The sequence below is a fragment of the Enoplosus armatus genome, chromosome 12 (assembly GCF_043641665.1).
Source record: "Enoplosus armatus isolate fEnoArm2 chromosome 12, fEnoArm2.hap1, whole genome shotgun sequence".
Classification (NCBI taxonomy): Eukaryota; Metazoa; Chordata; class Actinopteri; order Centrarchiformes; family Enoplosidae; genus Enoplosus; species Enoplosus armatus.
Genome location: NC_092191.1, coordinates 7,971,853 through 7,992,589, shown reverse-complemented (window position 1 = coordinate 7,992,589; position 20,737 = coordinate 7,971,853). Strand labels below are relative to the sequence as shown.

The window sequence follows — 20,737 nt, the reverse complement described above, 5'->3', positions numbered from 1 at the left end:
TTAATTTTTGCAAACACAACCCCAACTTTGTGAGTACAGTTAATAGCAAGAGGCACACATTATATTTATTTTAACTCTCAGTTCAGGATAGCGTTCAAGCCAGGGTGGTTGGTGTGGTGAAATGGAAGATTATGGCAGACTGATCTGTTGATACTGAACTGTTAATTCAGGAGCTCCAGTAGAGGGCACCCTCATACCTGACACCTCACTGTCAAATGTTAAGCCCTGTGACCGTGGCTCTCAGGGATCACAGTACAGCTGATTTTCAATCCTACCAGTAGGTTAAATGCATTCACCTGACATCCCAGAAAAAAGAAAAAAAAACAGCAGGGCTTTGGATCCAGAAAAAATAGCACATAATAATAGGAACAAATACTGTATAGAAAGGCTTCTAACTGCCTATCAGGCAGTCCGATGGACCCCCAGGGTGTTAAGTAGAAGTGGTACTCAATTCTAATCCTTGTGGACAGGTGTCCTGCTGCTCTTCCCTGGTCATAAATCAGCCACACGTTGTATATACTGGATAATTAACTACTAGAGAGAAACTAACATTTGCAGGACACCAATTTTCAAGGACTGGAACCGAGTGCCTAAACTTAAGAGGTTTGCAGGGGGCGCCTTGAGAAAATGAGAAATAGTTTTAATTTCACTTTTATTTCTCTCCTCACACAGTAAGTGGTCTCGTTTGGCAAAGTCTAAGAAAAGCTATTTTCATCAGTGGTTTCACAGTACCTGCTGTTTCCTCAACACTTACAGAACGGACAGTTATGTAAGTCCTTGCAACATCACATCTACCAACAAAAATCCAAAATGTTCCTGCTAAGGTTACAATCCCTGTAATGTCACTGCTGTACAGAAAATGATAAGCTGTTTTTGGAATGAACACCATGCTCCTAAAGAGTTTTAAAGAGTATTTTTCCTATCCTGTCTGTAAGGTTATTACTACATCTTTTAATGAGGGGGTATGTCCTGCAGCCTGGAAATCTGCTATAATTGCACCTTTTTTTAAAGCAGGTGATACAACCTGTACGGCCCATAAGTATTCTTCCTGTTCTATCTTCTTCTTCAAAGGTAGCAGAAAAATGTGTTGCAGCACAACTGATCTCAACAGTCATCTTGAAAACCGTCCTTTTACTCTACACCCCATGCAGTTCAGTTTCAGAGCAAATCACTCCACTACAACAGCCAATTGTTATCTTGTTGAAAATATTAAAGCTAAACTTGATAAGGCGGGAGCTGTCTGTGAGGTGTTTCCTGACTTAAGAAAAGCATTTTACAAAGTTAATCACAGCATTCTTCTCCCAAAAATGGCTAAAATTACATTTTTCATCTGCTGATTTATGCTGGTTGAAATCCTACCTCAAAAACAGAAATTAGTGTGTGAGGATCAAGGCTGCGGCTTCACCCACTCTCAGCTGTAATGTTGGAGTGCCCCAGGGCTCTCTTCTAGGTCCGCTCCTCTTTAGCTTATACATCACTGACCTCCCCTCAGCATGTATTGGAGCTGATGTCCAAATGCATGCAGATGATAATAACGTAATATATTTACATGAAAAAAAAACTGAAGAAGCTGATCTTAAACTTACACAGATAATGAAAGTTATCACAAAGTGGCTTGCAAAAATTTGTCACAAAAAGAGCAAGTCACGTTCCTCAACAACATTCAGTTTATGTGTCAGGTGAGAAGCTACAAGTTGTTTCCAGTTTGGTGTCATTTTAGACTCAACTCAATATAAATTCAAAGAACAAGTTAAGCAAGTTGTTGCAAAAACAATTTTAGATTTATTCAGAAATATCTGACATCTGAAGATTTATTTCAATGCTACGATTTTCTCACATATAATATGCTGTTTAACCACTTGGTCTCTCTTACCACTGATACAATAATGGAGCCTCTGAATCTGAAAATCTGTATATAAACAAGCTCTCCTGGATAATAAACCTAAAAGCTACCATCACTGTAATATACTGCCTTGATATGGTCTCCTTTGCTGGGAAAATCTTGTCACACTTCACAATGCTTGTTTAATATACACAATGCTTAATGGAGTAGTACCTCCCTCATTTACCAGATTCATTGTTCAGAAAAAAATGTTGGGGTTAGATTAACCAGCTCAAGAATACTCCTCTAAGCTCTAACATTTTACGTAGAACACCAATATGTAGACACTTAGTAAGTGTCCCATGAGGTGTCCTTTACAGACAAGTAGACAAAAAATATAAATTATTCTGGACTGACCCGTTTCACATCTTTCCCAAATGTCTCACTGTAGCTGGTTCCAAGAATCTCAAATTGCACATGGGAGTTAGAGCCTTCAGCGCGGAAGTCCATCAGTCCTGTCAGCCCACTGATCCGTCCCTGTAGCAACAACAAGCAGAAAATAGTTCCTGTGTGAGACGTCATGACACAGGAGGCGTAGCACTGATGGGGATGTTTTATTCTATTTCTGTTTCTGTTCTATAGATGTAGGCAAAGAAACATAGCCTGTAGGTAGTAGTATATACACCAAAGTCCTTTGCAATTTACTTTCCTCCTGTATAAAGCATGATACTGTATGTATGTAACTAATAAAGCTGAGCTGGAGCTTTGGGAGCATTTTACAGATTTGTGACATTTTACAGTATATAATCAATAGGGGGAAGTTTTCACCCTCAATCATACCCTATGATTCACGGAAGTTATCCCTTTAATCGTACAAAAGCCTTATGTGCGTCATTCAACCGCGCTTGTAAGTGTAAAGGTTATTAAAGAAAATTCAGATCATTTTACACAAATAGTGCTCTGCTGGTGAGGTAAAAATCACCTTTCTGCATCTTTTATTTTTGAAATAAGTATAAACTGCAACAGGAATCAAATCAATTTAAGTTAGTTCACAGTTCTGTTTGAATGACATCAACACAACGATATGGCAAGAGCACCCCTTCTTTGTTGTTGTTCATGCCTAGCTTGGTCATCTCATGTCACACTTGAGCTCAAACCAGCGTGACGCTACAACAATGAAAAATTCCATTATCAGATTGAAATGGATGAAATCAAGCCACTTCCTAAAATGTGCAGCCTTATTTCAATGAGAGAACACAAGCATAAAGAGATCAAAGCCCAGAATCTGCCACAAATCCATTTTGAGGGCAAACCTGGAGATCACATTTAATAATCTGCTCCCTTCAGGGTATTTTATAAATAACTGAATTTGAATCTTTTGAGAGTTTCCAGCAGGGATCATAGTAGTTCAGTGTACTTTCCCAAGTGTTTTGACTGAATAAACCACCTGTATACTTGATAATGCTTCTCATAAATCATTTGATGTGCATTGTTTGCACATAACTATTTACATAATCATCCATGATAGAATATTGCATACCATTCAGTCAATTCTTACAAAATACAAAGCAGCAGCTTTTGAAAGCAAGTATAAACTGTAACTTTGAACTCAAATACCTTTTGGATGGTGTCCAACATAGACCATCCTCCATTCCATGGCTTGGTGGACTTCCTCATGCAGTTAAGGCTGGCCATACTGTGCCACTTCCTGTCCTCCAGTTTTCTGTAGAAGGCGTTGGCCAGCATCAAAACACTGTCATAGAGGTAGAGGTTGGACACCTGTTGGGGGGAAAAACAATTGAATAAATGCATTCCTGGTTTTTGTTGCTATTGTTCGTGGTGTGCAACTCAGAACAGAACTCGAACTGTGGATACAACAACAAAAACAAATAGTAGTTTTTGGGGCTCCAAGAAATATCACACAGCCCCATTGTGAACCCTTGTGAATGACGCAGTGACACAAAAGCACTTGTCTTTCAGTCTCATCCTGTTAGGTGATGAGCAGTTTTTTCTCTGTCTGACACTGTTATGGCTGCTGTTTGGTGCCAAGATGAAGACCCAGTTTCTTTCTTCATTACACTGAAGAACGGCACAGTAGTAAGTCAGCAGCAACCTCGCTCTGACTGTCCACACGTTTACAGTTGCAGGAAACTTTCTGATGAAGCACTGACCTTGATTTGCATGATACAACACTGGCAAAGGGAAAACGTAATGATAGAGTGCGGTGGTGTGATCTGATTTCAAGAGAGAGTGGCAAAACAAAAATTATTTGTGGTTCAATCATTCTCTGTCTAATGAATTTCAGAGCTGCCATCAGTCCAACTGTCTCCCTCCAACTGCAGCGGACCCTGTCAGGAATCATGTCTACTGCCTCCTGTCTTGATGTGACAGTGGATTTGATAGGTCCTCTGGGTCAAGTCAAGTCAAATCCTCCCACAGCAGAAGATCCATGGAAGCAATACTAGCTGCCACTCCAGGCATTCAGCTCACGACACCTTTAGACTTCAGTCCAAGCCTCTCAGTGGTAAGACATCATCCAAGTCAAGTTCACTTGCCTCAAGGTCACTCAGTCTGAAGCTTAGTAGCTTAGGATATCTGAGGTTACACAACAGCTGACGGGTTGTGAAAGGGGTTAGTACAGGAAAGCACTGCGAATTCCTCAGTCTTTAACTATTCTGATGAATTCTTACACTGCCATTACCCGATATTTAACCCTCTTTCATGTGAATTATTGAGAACTGTTGGTGCCCGCACCACATGGTTTTGCCATCTGTCCGGAGTATAAATGAAAAGGGAAATGAACATTTCAATAGAGCTACAGGGAACACAGCCATTGCACTCCAGAAGGAATGAGCAAAAAAAGTCTAAGAGGTGTAAGGGGGTGCTCTTAACACCTCTTAGACTTTTCTAAGAGGTGTAAAAGGTGTAAGGAGGTGTTCTAACTCACTATAGAAAGTGGCAGGGTGAGCAAGGTTACCACGAAGACTCAAGGAAGGGAATGAAATGAGTGAAGTTGTAATGGTGCTGAAGGGCATATGTTCCTTTATTGACCCTCATTGTCGTACTGAGTTTACCTAAGGTTGGGTTCCTGGTTGACAAATCCTTAATACATATCTTAGATAGCATAATCTGCTTTACAGCATACAGTACTTTCCACAATGGAAGCCTTTATTGAGCTTGTCTCAGTAGTTTATTAACAAATAATATATTGTTTTCTGCAATTTGGGTAAATTCATAGTTTTAAGGACATTTGCACATTAATGAAAAACAAGTTTTTATTTACTTTAAATCAATATTTTACTCTGTTCTGCCAGTTACTCCCCAGTCACGTTGAGCTCAAGTCATTTATATTCATGGACATTCATGTCCCTCATAATTACCTTATCTAGGGAGCTTAATCTACATTGAGTTGCATACATAATCAGCTAATATTTGCCTTCAAGTGGCGCTTGGCAGATAATTGTCTATATTGTCCTACACCACAGCTGCATGCATATGCTGTACAGTCTTTACTGAAACTGTGAACAATGTGTGTGATCAAGCAGTAATCATGTTCCTAACCCTGTACAGCACATGCACTATACCTAGAACGAAAAAAGACCACACCACGCTTGTGTTATGTTTCTGTCACTCAAGCTGACAATAAGTGTCCCTCCTGTTGGCTGCTGGAGAAAGTGGATGAAACATACTGGTTTGTTCCTACAACACAAGGTCGCCGTCCTATAAATACTGGCAGCAAAAGCGATAAAAGTCAAGAAAGAAAAAAACACAACCTTGCCACTAGTCAAATACTCAATACAGAGTCATCCATCATACTGCTTCCATGTTGTGCATTCACCATCCTCAAAACTCAGATTCTCCTCTGAAAGTAGTTTATGCAGGTTAATCTTTGACTGTTTGGAACATACAGAGCATTTGCATGGACAGTGAAGAATTTGGAGAGGTTTGAGAATTTTCTTTGGATATTTTATGATTTCTTTACAAAAAATGGCACCACTGGAATCCATTCTAATGTACTAAATTTAAACTGACCACAGCCACTGTTTTCTGTGAATGAGACATCTTTCAAGCATTTGAAACCCAAAAGCTGGAACACTTTTCTTTTCTTGTGGCAGGTTTTATTTGTAGAGCCTGGGATGAAAGACAGCGTTCTTTGTTTGAAATGTAATGTGAAATATGTAAGAAATTATGTATCTGACAAGTACTTCACCACTGCAAAGGTATTTTTGGTGTCTCACAAGTCCACGTGGGCAGGGCACATGTATGTGCATGGCACAATAAATCAATAACTGAACTCTTTGAAAGAGGTTGTTTTGGATCCTCTTTGCATCTACGTGTTATATCTGGTGTCGATCCAGATGATTTAAAGGATTGTGAGATGCATTTTTTCTGATATTTCAGCTGTTTCTTTTTTTTCATGAATAACTGCAGTTACTTGAATGAAAAATATCTGGCACAGACATCTATTGATTGCCTATCACCATGTATATTTTTATGAAAATCAATATCCAGTCTATTCAAATTATTCTGATGATTTTCTGTTAATAAAATAAAATAAGAGGATTGTGCTGTCATAGCAGACGTATACAATTTATGTGTCAATATTTCAGGAGCTTCAACAGGAAATCTTTAAGTGTTTTTTTTTTTTTTTTACCTCCAGGGACTGCAGATAGCCTTCCTGCGGGTCACAGAGCAGGGAGGAGATGCGATGATTGTTCCTCATACAGCGAACGTTGGTGTCTCTCCACATGGGGAAGATCTGACGAATGATGGTCATCCGCCCCAGAGAGCTGTGAACCAGTTCCATGATGTCTGCATCACTCACCTCCTGAAGACAAAGACAATAGGATGAGTTTAACAGGTCTTTCCCTTTATTAGTTTATTATAAGTGTTATCTAATTGGTATTGAGTGCACTGTGAGGAATAATGACACAAACTATGAATTTACAGTTTTTGAAAAGCAGTTTGGAGAGGAAACAAAACCTCTGAGGGGTTTGCATTTGGCTGCACCTGCTTTATTATTCAATTGAAATATCAGATGACACGTCGGGGGGTTACAGAGCAATTAGATACAAAACAAAGTGAGGATAGTTCCAACAAGTAAAATGGGGACAAGTGACTAGGGGACAAGGCTCGGGTTTGAAGTATGAATCTCTTTGCTCAACTTAATTTTGCCAATTTTGTTTTTCAGTTGCTGTTTGTAGGACATAAACCCATGGTACAGCAATGACTGACAATGAGTCCATATTTTTCTGCCTAAAGATGCAGACAGAAAATTCATGAATTGTTATTTTTATATATATATATATTCAAATTTGTTATTCACATTAGATGGACAAATCAATGCACATCTCAAGTATATCCCTCGCAATAATAGTGTAGGTGACCCTTGGCCCTCTTCTGCGGGGGGGTGGGTGGGGGTGGGGGTGGGGGGCCATGTGTGAAGGGTCGGATCAATATTCATGAGACGTTGAGCTGCCTGCTAGTCTCCAGAGCAGGACAATGGTCAATGCTGAGGCAGACAGCGAGTCTCTTGGGAAAAGTTGAGTTCATATACTATCTGACAGTAACGCTGTGAGGTTACTGTCGGGTCAAAACTTAAGCAGCTCTGGGTTGATATAATCCTTCACCACACATGCCTGAATCCGTGCTCCTTATCTGTTTTCCTAATCAGACATTTTGATCTCTCCCTTTTGCATCGACCTCCCTGTTGTTACTGCTGGTCGCCGTCTTCCCTCCTGGGTTCTGTTTTTGTATAATGCTTTTCTGCTGTGATCTTTGATTTCTCATCATCATGCCATCATTCATTGTCTTTCTCTGCATGCTATTTCTGCTGACTCTCAATCTTGCCTTTTTTCCACATTATTTCTCCAAAACTGGGTTTATCTTCCTTTTAAATTCCCTTTTCTCATGTATGTATATTTCTGGGAGCCCCAAAAACTGAATCTATAATATCCTTCTAGAACCCGTATTCCCAGATCTTTTATCTGAGTACAGCGTGGGTACTCTAGCTCTAGCTTCTAGCTCAACTAGTTTTATCCAATGACTCTTTTTCGGACTCTTCACAGTCAGCCAGGTGGAAAGTATGAATATTCATGAGTTGCCATGACACATTAATCAGATGAATTATGCCGCATGGTTCACAGAGCCGAACCCTCACGTCGAAGCTAATAACTTCCAGTGCCACCCGGTCCAAGTGTTCTGTCACCATCACGGGTGACATTTGTGTCATAGGCTGACCCGACAGAGGCACTGACCAATGGGACATGGCTGACAAAACGTGTGCCTTTTAACCTCGATTTGAGGAGAAAGTACAGACCATTAAGTCACAACTTGGACACCACTATGATATATTTCATTACTACATAAAGAACACAAAGGAGAGATACATCAAGGCCTCTGACTACAATGGTCATCCCATGGATTTTAGGAGCATTAAAAGCTCCAGAGAACATGTCTGCTTGTCTTGACACAAGCATATAACATCATAAACTGCTTTTAAAATCCACAATTATCATACAATCAGTTCAGGTGTTAAGCTGCTTCTGGGCAACCCACTCAAATTCCTGTGAAAAAGTGAATACAGCACGGCCATGTTTCAATGACAGCCGACGACCAAAATACATTAATCAAATCAAGTTGGGCTGACAGATAGGCTAAATTATCCTCTTTGTGCTGCTCAGTCAATGTTATTAATCTTTCACAAGAAATAAATAAAAAATTTACCAGTAATCATGACAGCGATTTAATTAGAAGTTAAGGTGCTTTTTGAAGCTGCAGGCAACTAAATTGAGAAGTACTGTAATGAGAGTCAGAGAGGAAGAACAAAGCACGGTGGGTATGACATTAGTTTCAGTTGTCTTTGCATATAAAGAGACATACATGTCTTTTTTTGCATGCTTTCAGTTGAGAAAAGATAATTAGTTAGGCATAAATAACCTCAAGATTACATTATTATCCAGCTCTCTGGTTATAGAACCGAATAATTCGGGTCCCATCACCCTTTTACAATGGAAAAAACAATTTCATCAAATAACACATGCCTTTGCTGATTTGTGAGACTCTGTCCTATATAACCTGAGCTGTAACTTTTCAGTATTTGAATGTTAAATTAAAGCTTTCTTCTTACACATCTAAAAATAGAAATGATAACTCTGTAAAATGGAAAAAATTTCAAGGTTTTGCTATTACAATCACTGCATATGGAAAATGTATTTACTTTACAACTCATCATTCATGTTAAATATGCAAAACAACAAGAGACACTGCTGTTATATTGTGTATTACACAACATCACAGTTGAAAAGTTTCTTAATTTCCAACCACAATAAACCAAATTTTGAAAAAGGTGCCTACAAAATTACATGTACCTAACTAAACTCATTACAGCAGCAAGTCTTTTCTTTAATAGCATTATGAAATGCAATTATATCTCCTTTTTTCTTATATTAAAACTCCATACTAAAAACTATAGTAGTAAAATAACAATATGCAAGTGGGAAAACAGAATTCCTTGTGCTCCAGGTTACTGTGCAAGCGCACAGACCTGCATTAGCAGTGGCTCTTCAGTCACTTTTTTGACGATCATTTAATCCTCAAATTGGCATGTTATGCTAATGATGATTAAGCTGGGGTTTTATTGGGCTTTATTAATAATTCTCTCAAGCACTGCCAGTAAAACTGATTAGTAAAGTAAACTCCCAACAGCTTTGTGGCGCTATGTCACTTCCCCTGGAGATCAAAGTGGTTATTTCTTATTAAATATTCAATGGTGGGTGCATCACTATCAACTATGGCACACCATAAGTCTATGGCCTTTGAATTTCTTTTTGAAAATGCAATCACTAGTTTAATCTGTGGGCACACGCGCATGTTGGTGTGACCTGGAAAGGGATTTTAAGGCATTTCAATTACAGAGGGACAGCAGTATCAGGGGTTGGAGTGCTTGTCTGTTTGCAATGACGTGAGGTTATTTTGTCAAATTAGGCAAGAGTAGGATGTAGTTTCATGAAATGTATTTCAATCATTACTGCCCGATTTATCAGTTAATTAAAACAGTGGCATTCAGTTAATCATATCTATGTACATTTTCATGCACATGATAACTCCACTACTTGGAATACTGTATAAAAAAACAAAAAAAAACAATAGTCTAGCCGCTCACACTTCATGATTGTCTAAAAGGGAAGGACCATTTGCAATAACGTGGTCTGAACAGGCAGAAATGCAACGTATTGCAACCCAAATTGCACCGCACCCTCTGATCTGCATCAACACCACCTTAGCTTTGCCACTCAAACCAACCTCTGTATTAGTACTTAAGAATAAATTGGCTAAGAGACTGCTTAATTGCAAAAGGGAATCTCTAATGCAACATAAGGTGGAATGACATGTAAATAATTACATTAATTTATTAATGCTTTCATTTTACAGTACAGTGCAATTGTGTAAGACATCCCTTTGCATAGCTAATCGTTTATGAGTACAGTGCAGAGTAGTATCTATATGCGAGTTGGTGTTGATTTTCTTGCTATGATGGAAGTCACATTTCAGCCTGGAGGTGCAGTGGGTCTTTTTCAATGAAACACGCTATGTGTAATTTCAATAGCCCACTTAATAACCCCAATGACATAAAATGACTGTAACTGTTGTAACATTTAGATAAGGTGGTTAGTGAAGGGAGTCGCCTGTCTGGGGTCTTTTAGATTTATGACCATGACTCCGGATGTCTCCTGTGGTCACCATTTGATTTGGGTTTCTGCATGGATGCTCATTGTGGTTTAAAAGCACATAGGATCATAACAGCAAATCCAGCATTTTGATAAATGCAATGTTATGCACTACCTTCGAATAAGTAATAAGCTGATAGAAAAATCAACATTTCTTTTCATCTCGTAGGTGAAACAGGGGCGTAGGGAGCTCATGTCCAAAAAACTTCCACAGGTGCTGGACCAAAAATCAAACTAAAGGCAAGAATCAGATCAATCTGCACTCTGCACCAATAGCTCCCAGCTATTTTAATTGAAAGTTTAGATCTAGCAGAAATCTTCGTCAGGCATTGTCAAATTTATCTCGCTGAGTGGCCTCTTCAGTAATCCACCTTCCTGTCCCTCAGTCTGGTGCGGCGGAGATTGCGTCAGTAGAAAAGGGTTTCCATCTCAGTTGCTTGATGGGCAGTTACCCAAGACATCAGTCATATCATGACTGTCCTCCTCGACTCTGTCTGTCACAGCAGGCACAGCCACCTAATCCATCAAACATTCTGAGGTGTCACCGTCCCGCCTTTGAAGGGAAAAAAACAACAGCAAATCCTCCCAGAATGTGCAATCCATCTGAGTCCACTAGACAGTGTCAGATGCAGACAACCTTCTGTGTGCCAGCAGCTGCAGCACCCTGGTTTAGTGGGTGGTTTAAGGAGATGCTCTCTTGCCCGTCATCCCCGTGCCCTCCTGTTCACACCAAATCCTGCCACACTTCTTACACTTCAATTTCAAAGCTTTTCTATATTTTCCTAAAGATTATGTTGGTCATTTATGTGTTGAATAAGTTTTCATACCTTGAGGGCTCGTGAACCATGTGTGCCACTCAAACCCACTCCTTTGGTTTTGAAATGCATTAGTGTCAATCTCAAAATAAAAAATGTCTGCAACTGAAGAAAAGTTTGTTGAGAGAAGTTTGTTTTACAGTAAAATATTTTTATTTTCATTAAAGGGGCACTCCACCTAATTTACACATGACAGTTTTATAATGTTGTTGCATTATGGGTAAAATGCAGTGGTGTAGCGGAGTTTGATCTAGTATGGACTCCACTGAAGGTCAGGATAGATCAGACTTTATAAAAGTGTGATACTAATTTGCTGGAGCACATCCATGTGTGATTAACAATCTTTAAACTATTACTGTATTTTTAAATCTGCAAGTTACTGTATGTAATATTGCCACTTTAGAGATGGCATCTGTTTTATTCCTTTTTGTTTATCTGTAAGTCCGTTACACCTCATTGCTTTTCGACTTATGATCATACTCACTCGTCATCATCATTTTCTGTCTCCATCCATCTCACTCTGTGCTCTTATCGCATTTCTAGCTTGACAGCTACATTCATCGTGCCACATGTTGCCGCTGGTGGCAGATTAGCATAACCGCTTGTCGTGAAGCTTGAATGAAATGTGAGACCTCGCTTCGACTGTGTGGGATGTAAAGGCTGGCAGGAGCCTGGGGAGCACACGGGGTGGGCAGGCAACAGCGAGCCTTGCGATCACCTGGTTAAAATGAATGTCACAGCTCAGTCTTGACCAGGCAGCTGAACAGGAGCAACTGTCTGCAGGGACTGTTGCACCGACAGGCACAGGAGGTAACATGGAAAGCTGTTATTTCCCTGTAGGATTTGTGATACAGCCGGACTGCAACTGGTCCGGCTAACAGGATTTCCATGAGTGCAGGGAACAGTATCTAGTATATTATAGCTGTGTAGTAAGGTGGGACTATTGAATTCCCCTGCAGCTGCTATGAAAGGAGAGTGATTCATAGCTGTTGGTTTGTAAAGTAACCCATAAAAGACAATAAAATAGAAACATACAACAAATCTGAGAACATTATTCAGATAATCTCTGTGTTTGTCTGTCCTCTCATGCGTTCGAATGAATCTTTGTGCCATCAGCCATAGAAATCAAATCACAGGCTAATGGAAACAAATAAGCTTTGCACCTTCCTTTAAATCTCTTTACCCTTTGGAGATGAGCAAGAATTGTGGATAAATCATTTGCAGTTAGATACACGCCTAGATTCAATTTACACGGTGACTCTTGTTTTTGGTAAACGTATATGAATTTAAAGGTCGCTAAGAGGTGCTCATGAGTTTTCTTGGAGGCCAACATCTGTGAGAAAACTAGGGCAACATAAGTAGTAATTGAATTTTCTTGTCAGCCTTTTCAACATGTCTGTGTTATTCTCATTTCAAGGTGATTGTCAGCTTCATGGGCAGTTTATCGTGATGAAATGAAAGGCAGGGGAAGAGAGAGAGAGAGAGAGAGAGAGAGAGAGAGAGAAGAGAAAAGGATAAACAAAAATTACAGGAAGAAGAAAAAAAAACCAAGGATGAATGAAAAAAACATATCTTTTCACTGTTGGCATATTGAAAGAGGTACTGAGAGAAGAAAGACAGGGAAGAAAGAGAATAGGACTATATTTCATACTTCACAGATACAACCAGGCACATGCTTCCCCTTTAAATGCATACCAGGGAGAGATGACTCTACAGTAAGCCACATCACATCAACCATTAAGGGAGTGCCATCGAAATTAACATGCCATTAGTTCATACTTTCCCAGAGTCTGATGCAATTAAAGCTAATGTCTTGGTGGAGGTCTGTGGTAATTGAAAGGCATGCATGAGTTTGTGTATGAATACTCCTTCAAATTAAGGATTACAGTCCCTATCTTATCATCTTGTTTGAGACTGCGAAAAGCCTTTTTGGAGACATACAAACAAAATGATATGACTTTAGCTGCCAGAGAGAAAAAGTTTCAAAGAACTCAAGGTCTCACTAGCGGTTGTAAATCCATACTTCAGTTTTGTGTATGCAGAAATGCACAGGGAAAACATACAAGGTAGTTATTTTATAAAAGCTCATTATAGTCTAAAATGAAGTAATTTAGGATACCAGAAGGTTTTGAACACATTGAGCCTCATTAACTAAATCAATATTTAAGCTACTGAAATGCTGCACCGTGAATTTCTAACTCCAGTATAAATGACGACCCGTTGGTTAAAGTCTAACATGTACTCTGGCCAATATGTGTTTTCAACTTCTGTATCAAGAGTCAATGTGTAGTAGCAGAACTATTATTCACAACATATTCTTCATATACTGTATGTCTACAACCTATCTATAATTTTGTCATCCTAGTTGTCCATACTGTAATTTTACTATGTTGGTCTATTCCGTACACGCGAAATCTATTTCATGACTGTCCGTCCTGGAAAAGGCTTCCGCCAAAATTCTCTTTTATTTTTTTCCCGTTAAAGGGTTTTGTTGAGTATTTCCTCAAATAAATCAAGGGTCTAAAGATAGAGGGTGTCGTATGCTGCACAGGTTGTAAAGACCCTGTAAATTTGTCTTTTGTGATATTGGACTACATGAATAAGATTGACTTGACCTACCGTTTCTAAATATTTCTCTGAATGTTACACAAACAACATAGGCTATCTGGTGTACCTATACATATTAATCTTGCTCTATGGATTATGGATCAATATGTGCCATGTTTTGGATGTTGAGCACAGGTTCAGTGAGGAGGTGACATTTCATTAAAATACATAGACATTGATGTATGTGTGTGTTAGACAGAGAGCTCCTAATTGGCACAGCAAAGCAAATATTCCAGGTAAATCAACCGGGAGTAACTTTTTATCTAACGTCTTTCATCCACTGCTTTTAGTATCTGGCCAGTCCAACGACTCCCGCCTTATCTTCGAATCACTTTGAATCAATGGAAATGCAGCGCTGGAAGACAGAGTCCACTGTTCTGTATTCACAAAGTGCACCTGAATTTTTTGCTGTTACAGCCACTTTAGAAGACCATTTAGGTCAATGTCAGACACACACGCTCTGGTACAGAGAGGGAAAAGACACATTAACATCAACAGTAAAAGGGAGGGAAATGTCAAATAAAAGTCCAGTCCCTCAGGCAGCAAAGATGAAATAAAAAACAAAACGTGCTGCTAATCCCAGTGAATATGAAAGTGCACAGAGTGACAGTGTTATAGGGTTTCATGTGTTTGTGTGTGCCTTGTCAGCATATGAGACACTAAGGTCTAAATTCACTCAGGTGTATAGAAGTGTGTTTGTGTTTGGCCTCACCTCATTGGCATAGACCCAGTGACTATCCTTGGATGCCAGGTTGGTCTCCACAGCCTACAGTGATAATGAAAAGAAAAAGAGAGGAGACAGACAAAGAGAGAAGGACATTTTAAGAACCTTGTGGCAAATTCATTGAGATGTTACAATAGTCTACGTCAGTCACCCCTGTGGTATCTCTGGAGCTTCATTTGTAAATCAAGACGTCGTGCAACACAGAGAGAGTGCTGATCCCATGGGTCAGCTCAGGAAAAAAAAATCATGGGATGCATCAAAAAAATATAGCCTGGGGCATATTGGACAAACCAGCCATTATAAATTATGCTATGCTGAGCACACCTCTTATATACAAGATGAATATTTTCACACTGGATGTGAGAATGAAGCCTGGAATACAAATGCGCACATTATGCCCACTGCTATGGGACTTCCTTCATTAGCTACACTCATTTCACCTTACCTTATTAAAATACAGTTTGAGTGACATAGAAAATGTGAAGCCCACAGCAATATATGCTGGATGTTGGATATGAATCTGTAATCTGTCAGATTCTGTGGCACGAGAGGGTCAACTGTGAAGATGAATAAATTGACCAAACACTGACAAATAAGATGTGTAATGAGCTCAGACAGACAGACAGACAGACAGACAGACATATTAACAACTGACATCACAGTTATCAAAGTGTGTTACCTTATCTGAATCAAATGGGGTAACCATTTTTGGTATTTATTTTGACAGTTTGAATTTTAAGAGGTCAAAATTCGAGCAACACGTGTAGTATAAAAGAACAACTTTATTGTCAGACCAATGTGTTTCTGCTTGTGGCCTTCATTGGGGTCATACAATGATGATGACAAAACATGGTGGTCTGACAGTACAGCTGGTCTATATACTACAAGTGTTGCAGGAATTTTGACCTCTTCAGACTTTTTCCCTTCCTCATGCACCATGGAAGTAGATGAAGTTGTGCTGGCAAATCACTACTCTGCTTCTATTGTTTGAATTTTACAAACCTTATTTAGACATATAACGGCCACTTTGTGAGAGTTTCGGTTCTAGTCAGACATTGAATGGAATTATTTGAATACAAGCATGCACCTTACGTAATACTCTCTCCTTTCATTCCTGCTGCTCTGCTGTCACAGCGATACTTTCCCTATCTGAGGTCTAAATTCATAAACCCAATTTTACGAATCCAAAAAACCCAGAAACAGGGTCTCTCGTATACATGACGTTTAACAAATCAGGTAATAACACAAAACAGACACTGAGTGACCTTTAACCTCTAAGTACAAGTGAAAATAACCCCCATTTATCGTCCATCTCATTATAGAGTTTCTCCATCTGTCACAAGACTGCACATATTTGACATCTGTCATGCTTAGCGTCTCAATGCATGCCTCTCCTGCAAATTGCTATCATTAGTGTCTAAATGAATCCGTTTCACACAAAGCAATGAAGACTGATGTCTCAACATATAATCGACAGAAACCCTGCTGCATTTTTACTCAAGAACACCGTGCTCATCAACAAAAGCCGGTGAGGAGCATTGCGCCGAAAGCTGCCAATCGATCTTCTAACCTTGGAAAAATCATGATTTGATTTTAATGCTCCTCTCATTTCCAGATTGAGCTCATCAAACTGCAAGACGACCATACCAGTGCAAGAGCAATATTTACCTCCACGGTTGAAATGCCACGTCTCGTACTTAAAATTAAAGAGTAGGGCCATATGCCTTTAAAAATTGCTCTGAAATTCAAACGGATAGGCCGTCATTATCAATGGATGCTATTAAGCATCAGACAGATGCTGGACTTAGTGACCTGCTGAAGATTTATGCAGTAAAGGAGCAGGAACATGTGTTATTGTTGCACAGACAAAATGGTTCATTTCAGTTATTGGTGAAACCACTCAGATGAATTAAGTCATATTCAGATCAACAGGATAAAAATCTGTGTACAAATCAGTATATTCATAGTACAGTAAACCTGCCACATTTCATATGTGTCCATAAAGAGACTACTCACAATTTATCATACTGCAAGGGATATTTCAAATGTGATAAAAGTAGAGAAGAAAGGAAATAGCTCACTCCTGTGTTGCACAACCTTCAGGCACAACATAACACTGCGGGGCCTGTGTGTGGAACAAAGCAAGATGTGGAGAGAAATGAAGGCTACAGTGCTCAAGGTAGAGCTGTAGGGCCCACTTTAGGCAAAAGGTGAGTAAAAAGAAAGAGCAGAAGCAGAACAGTGTTATTTTAGTAAAATGAACATTTTCTTAATTAATACATTTATATGGAAACATTATTTTATACGTTTGAGAATTTCAGTAGTAGTTTTCCATCTTTTAATGCGCCATGTAAAAAATATCACCCTTTTGCAGATGGTGCGAGTCTGATTTTTTCACATGGATAATTACTCACTTGCACCATTGCTGAGTAACACAATAACACTGTTTGCTTTGACGCGATAAAATAAGTTGAATCATTCTTTCATCAGTAAAACACGGCTTGTGAAGCTACGACATCACTGGCACAAAAATACACCGAAGTAAAAAGCAAAACATCACTAGGGGGTTCCTGTAATCTGTATGATGAAGAAATATCAGCAAAATCCTTTCATGTGTGAGTAATCCATTAATCCAAATTATGATAATGTCTCTCCGGTCCTAAATAAAATCTGACAATGAGAACCATTGTCTGCCTTGAAGAATAACCTTGACATTCAAGAGAGACGACAGCTCCTTGAGCTGCATTCGTTGCTCCAGTCAAAATCTGTCAGATGCCATAGTGGTACAAACAATGTCAACTGTAGTGTGGGTTAGTTAATGTGTACCATCTGGGATGCAATGCTTTGTTGAAGCCCAGAGCACAACAGAACCCACCACTTGAGAGGTTCAGCCCCAGTTCACAGCACAATTGAACACTGACAACTTTAGACACTCCAGAAATAAAGCCTTGTTCAGCTAAATGGTGTTTGTGAGCTGCTGTTTAACCTCACTGCAGTATGGATGTGACAAACACATAATTGTGGTGACATACTGAAGTGTTTGAGGGCTGCTGTAACAGACTGAAAGCTGTGCTGAATTTATAGGTGATCACTGTGAGGTGTTTTGTTAGTCATCGCTGCCATTTCCTCCAACATCAATCTAAGAAAGCAAAAGGTGAGAATGACAACTGTTTTGAATCTCATGGAAATTGATACTGTATATAACAGAACACTAAATTGAGACTTTACATTCATAGCATCAGTGGCCCATAGTTCAGAGAGTTCATTCAATACGTGAAATAAGATTTTAATTGAAAAGAGCCTGGATGCTGAGACCTCAGAAACATCACAAAACCTATAGCACTTAAGGGATCTGCTCATTAGGATTCAAAACTTGCAGCTCTTAAATACAAAAGCCCCTTGTGCCTCCATACAATTCCTACATTATTTTGCCTAATCATCCCTTTCCTAATCGCACGTAGTCCTATTTCAGTTGAACTAAGCAAGGGTTTTCCCCTTTGCTCAAAATTTATCACACCAAAGCCTAAAAATCCATTTGAGACCTTAAACGTTATCGACATCCAGGCAGAGTAATTTCGGCTTTGTGCATTTTTTTTCTTTCCATTCACTTCAGGAAATGATGTAACAGTGAAACTCTGGAGAGCAATGTGGTTTTGGAGAAGGAGGCATAGACAAGAGCCTGGAGTGACATCTGAGGAATATTCTATACTGTTGATACAGCCAAAGCCTGGCGACAGTAAGATCTCTAATCAGAGAGGCAAAGTACCCCAGGCATGTTCTTATACAGTAGCAATGCCACAAAGGCAGCCAGGGAATGCCAACTCCAATTTAGAACCGTGACAGCCGAAAAGGGATTGAGAGGAATTGCGGTTAGAAGGATGTGAAATAGGTGGTGATGGGGGGGTTGGGGGAGGGGGGGGGGGGGGCGGCAAGCCTCAGACGACTGAGGGTGAATCTCTTGAATGTGAAAAGATGAGAGCACTCAGTGTAAACTCATTCAATGCAATTAAGGCGAAGCCAATTGTACATTCAGCTGCCAGTTTATTAGATATACCTTGCTAAAGTTAATTCAGTCTGATACAACAGAAATAAATTCTCCCTTCATGAGGGTTATAATGTTCAGTTTTTGTTGATACTGTTTTACTTGGATTTCAAGTAAAATGATTGCTTGAGATAATTACTGTAGCTGTTGCTTCTAATATGAACTACAGAAGCTTTACATTGCAACAGCGACTGGATGTATTTCAACCGTGGCTTTTTCACTTGAGCTGAACTATAACTTGCAAATTTAGGATTAGTCTAGCATTAAAAAAAATACGCTCATCTATAAACGCTGTTTGTGTAATGATCACAACTTTCTCATTTGCTCACATTGCAGTGCACAGAAGCAAATCCCCACCCTTCAGCTTTCAGCTTACATAATGATCTGAATTCAGTGTCTTCGAAACAAGTGTCGACAGTATCGCCATGTGGAAAAAATAAGCACCCTTCCTCCCAGCTGGAAAAAAAATAAACACATTTAGTCGTTCAGTGCTGTTCACTAAATGATACTTGATGTTTAGAGTTTTCATTACTATAAAATCAACAAAGATGTGCCAGATGTATGTTAGTTTCATTCTATCAATCATTATCACTCAATGTATCCATGTGATTCTGCTGATCTACCTGTTCATCTATCTGAGTCTATATCTACCCATCTATAGTATCTGAATCTATATCGACCAGGGGTATAAAGATTAATTGATATGTTCAATCAGATACCTGCTTCAGGACATTCAAAACATTCACACTCCACACGAAAGGTCAGACTATAATGTACAATGCTGCCTGAAATCTTTATATTGCATTTGCAGTCTTCAAAACGTTCGTTTGTACCACAAAATAATCCAGTGGCACTTCAAACATTGCTACACAGTAGTTGCCAGGAGGAGCAATAAACAGGAGGAGAGCATTAACAGTAATGCTAATTCTAACTGGCCCCAACTCCTCGCGGTTCCTGAAGCCATGTGCTGTTTTATTTACAAAGACACGCGCCCAAACAGCATTATTGAAAACATTAAATTCAGAAGGATGAGACTGACCCAGGAAGTGAGATAAACAATGCTCAGTCCGCAGCCTACTACTAACTACTAAAGTGGAAAGTTATCCAGTGTCATTGCCCATGTTTACTATTGTTTGAGTGGCAGAAGACATCATTTTCTGGGGAATTTCTGATTCAGCATATGAAATAACAATTGAGGAAATATTTTATTTATTTGAGTGACATATTTATTATTCAAAATAATAAAATTAATCAAAAACTTTGTGGCTGAATTTAATTGGATTTGAATCACAGTGTATTGTATCATTACAAATTCATCTGTATCATTTTAGGGTTTGTAATTTGGCTGTGGATTGTGTATCTAGATACATACCGAATCATCTGAGAGGGAAAAATACACACCCCTACCATCCATCTGTCTATCCTTCCATCGTATATTATAGTGAGTACATTCATGCAATTATTGTTATATTTTCTTGTCACTGAGACACTCTCAGAATGCAGAGACAGCCTTGTTTACCTCCCTCCCTCTCGTACTCAGTGTGTGAGTTCAATGACAACAGATTTGTCTCTATTCAAGGCACTGCACCATAGTTTTTAAGTCAGGTCTGTGTGCATAGCAACCGAAGGCTTTTGCTGGTTTGAAGTGGGTGCCTTTCACGGAGTCTTGGTATTTGACCATAATTTGAAGAGGGTGGACAATGAAAAGGTTTTGGTAGCTGTCACACCTTCTGTGTTCTTTCGGTGTGAGGATCTCACAAAGAAGCCAGGAAGGAGTAATGAGGTCTGTCATAAAAGATTCACAATAGTCCCTCTGAATCCAGTCTTGCCACCGTTGCTGTGGAAACACACCTTCAGGCCACTTAATCTGCTCCATCGAAACAGCATTGAACACAAAGGTGCCAACTGCCCTCAGTACACCTTTAGACTGGTACAGACCTACAAATGAGAATACCTTTTACACAAGCACACATGTACATATGTATATAAACCTTACAT

At 39.3% G+C, this 20,737-nt stretch overlaps 1 protein-coding gene across 1 annotated transcript in view; it reads right to left on the bottom strand.

The window, feature by feature from the left end:
• Positions 1 to 20,737, bottom strand: part of grid1a (glutamate receptor, ionotropic, delta 1a) — a 204,184-nt gene that overhangs the window by 28,971 nt on the left and 154,476 nt on the right. The window contains exons 5-8 of the mRNA XM_070915899.1: positions 14,686 to 14,739; positions 6,477 to 6,650; positions 3,440 to 3,601; positions 2,240 to 2,359 (exon numbers count right to left, since the gene is read on the bottom strand). Coding sequence (XP_070772000.1) covers positions 2,240 to 2,359; positions 3,440 to 3,601; positions 6,477 to 6,650; positions 14,686 to 14,739 — 510 coding nt within the window. The remainder of the gene's footprint in view (positions 1 to 2,239; positions 2,360 to 3,439; positions 3,602 to 6,476; positions 6,651 to 14,685; positions 14,740 to 20,737) is intronic.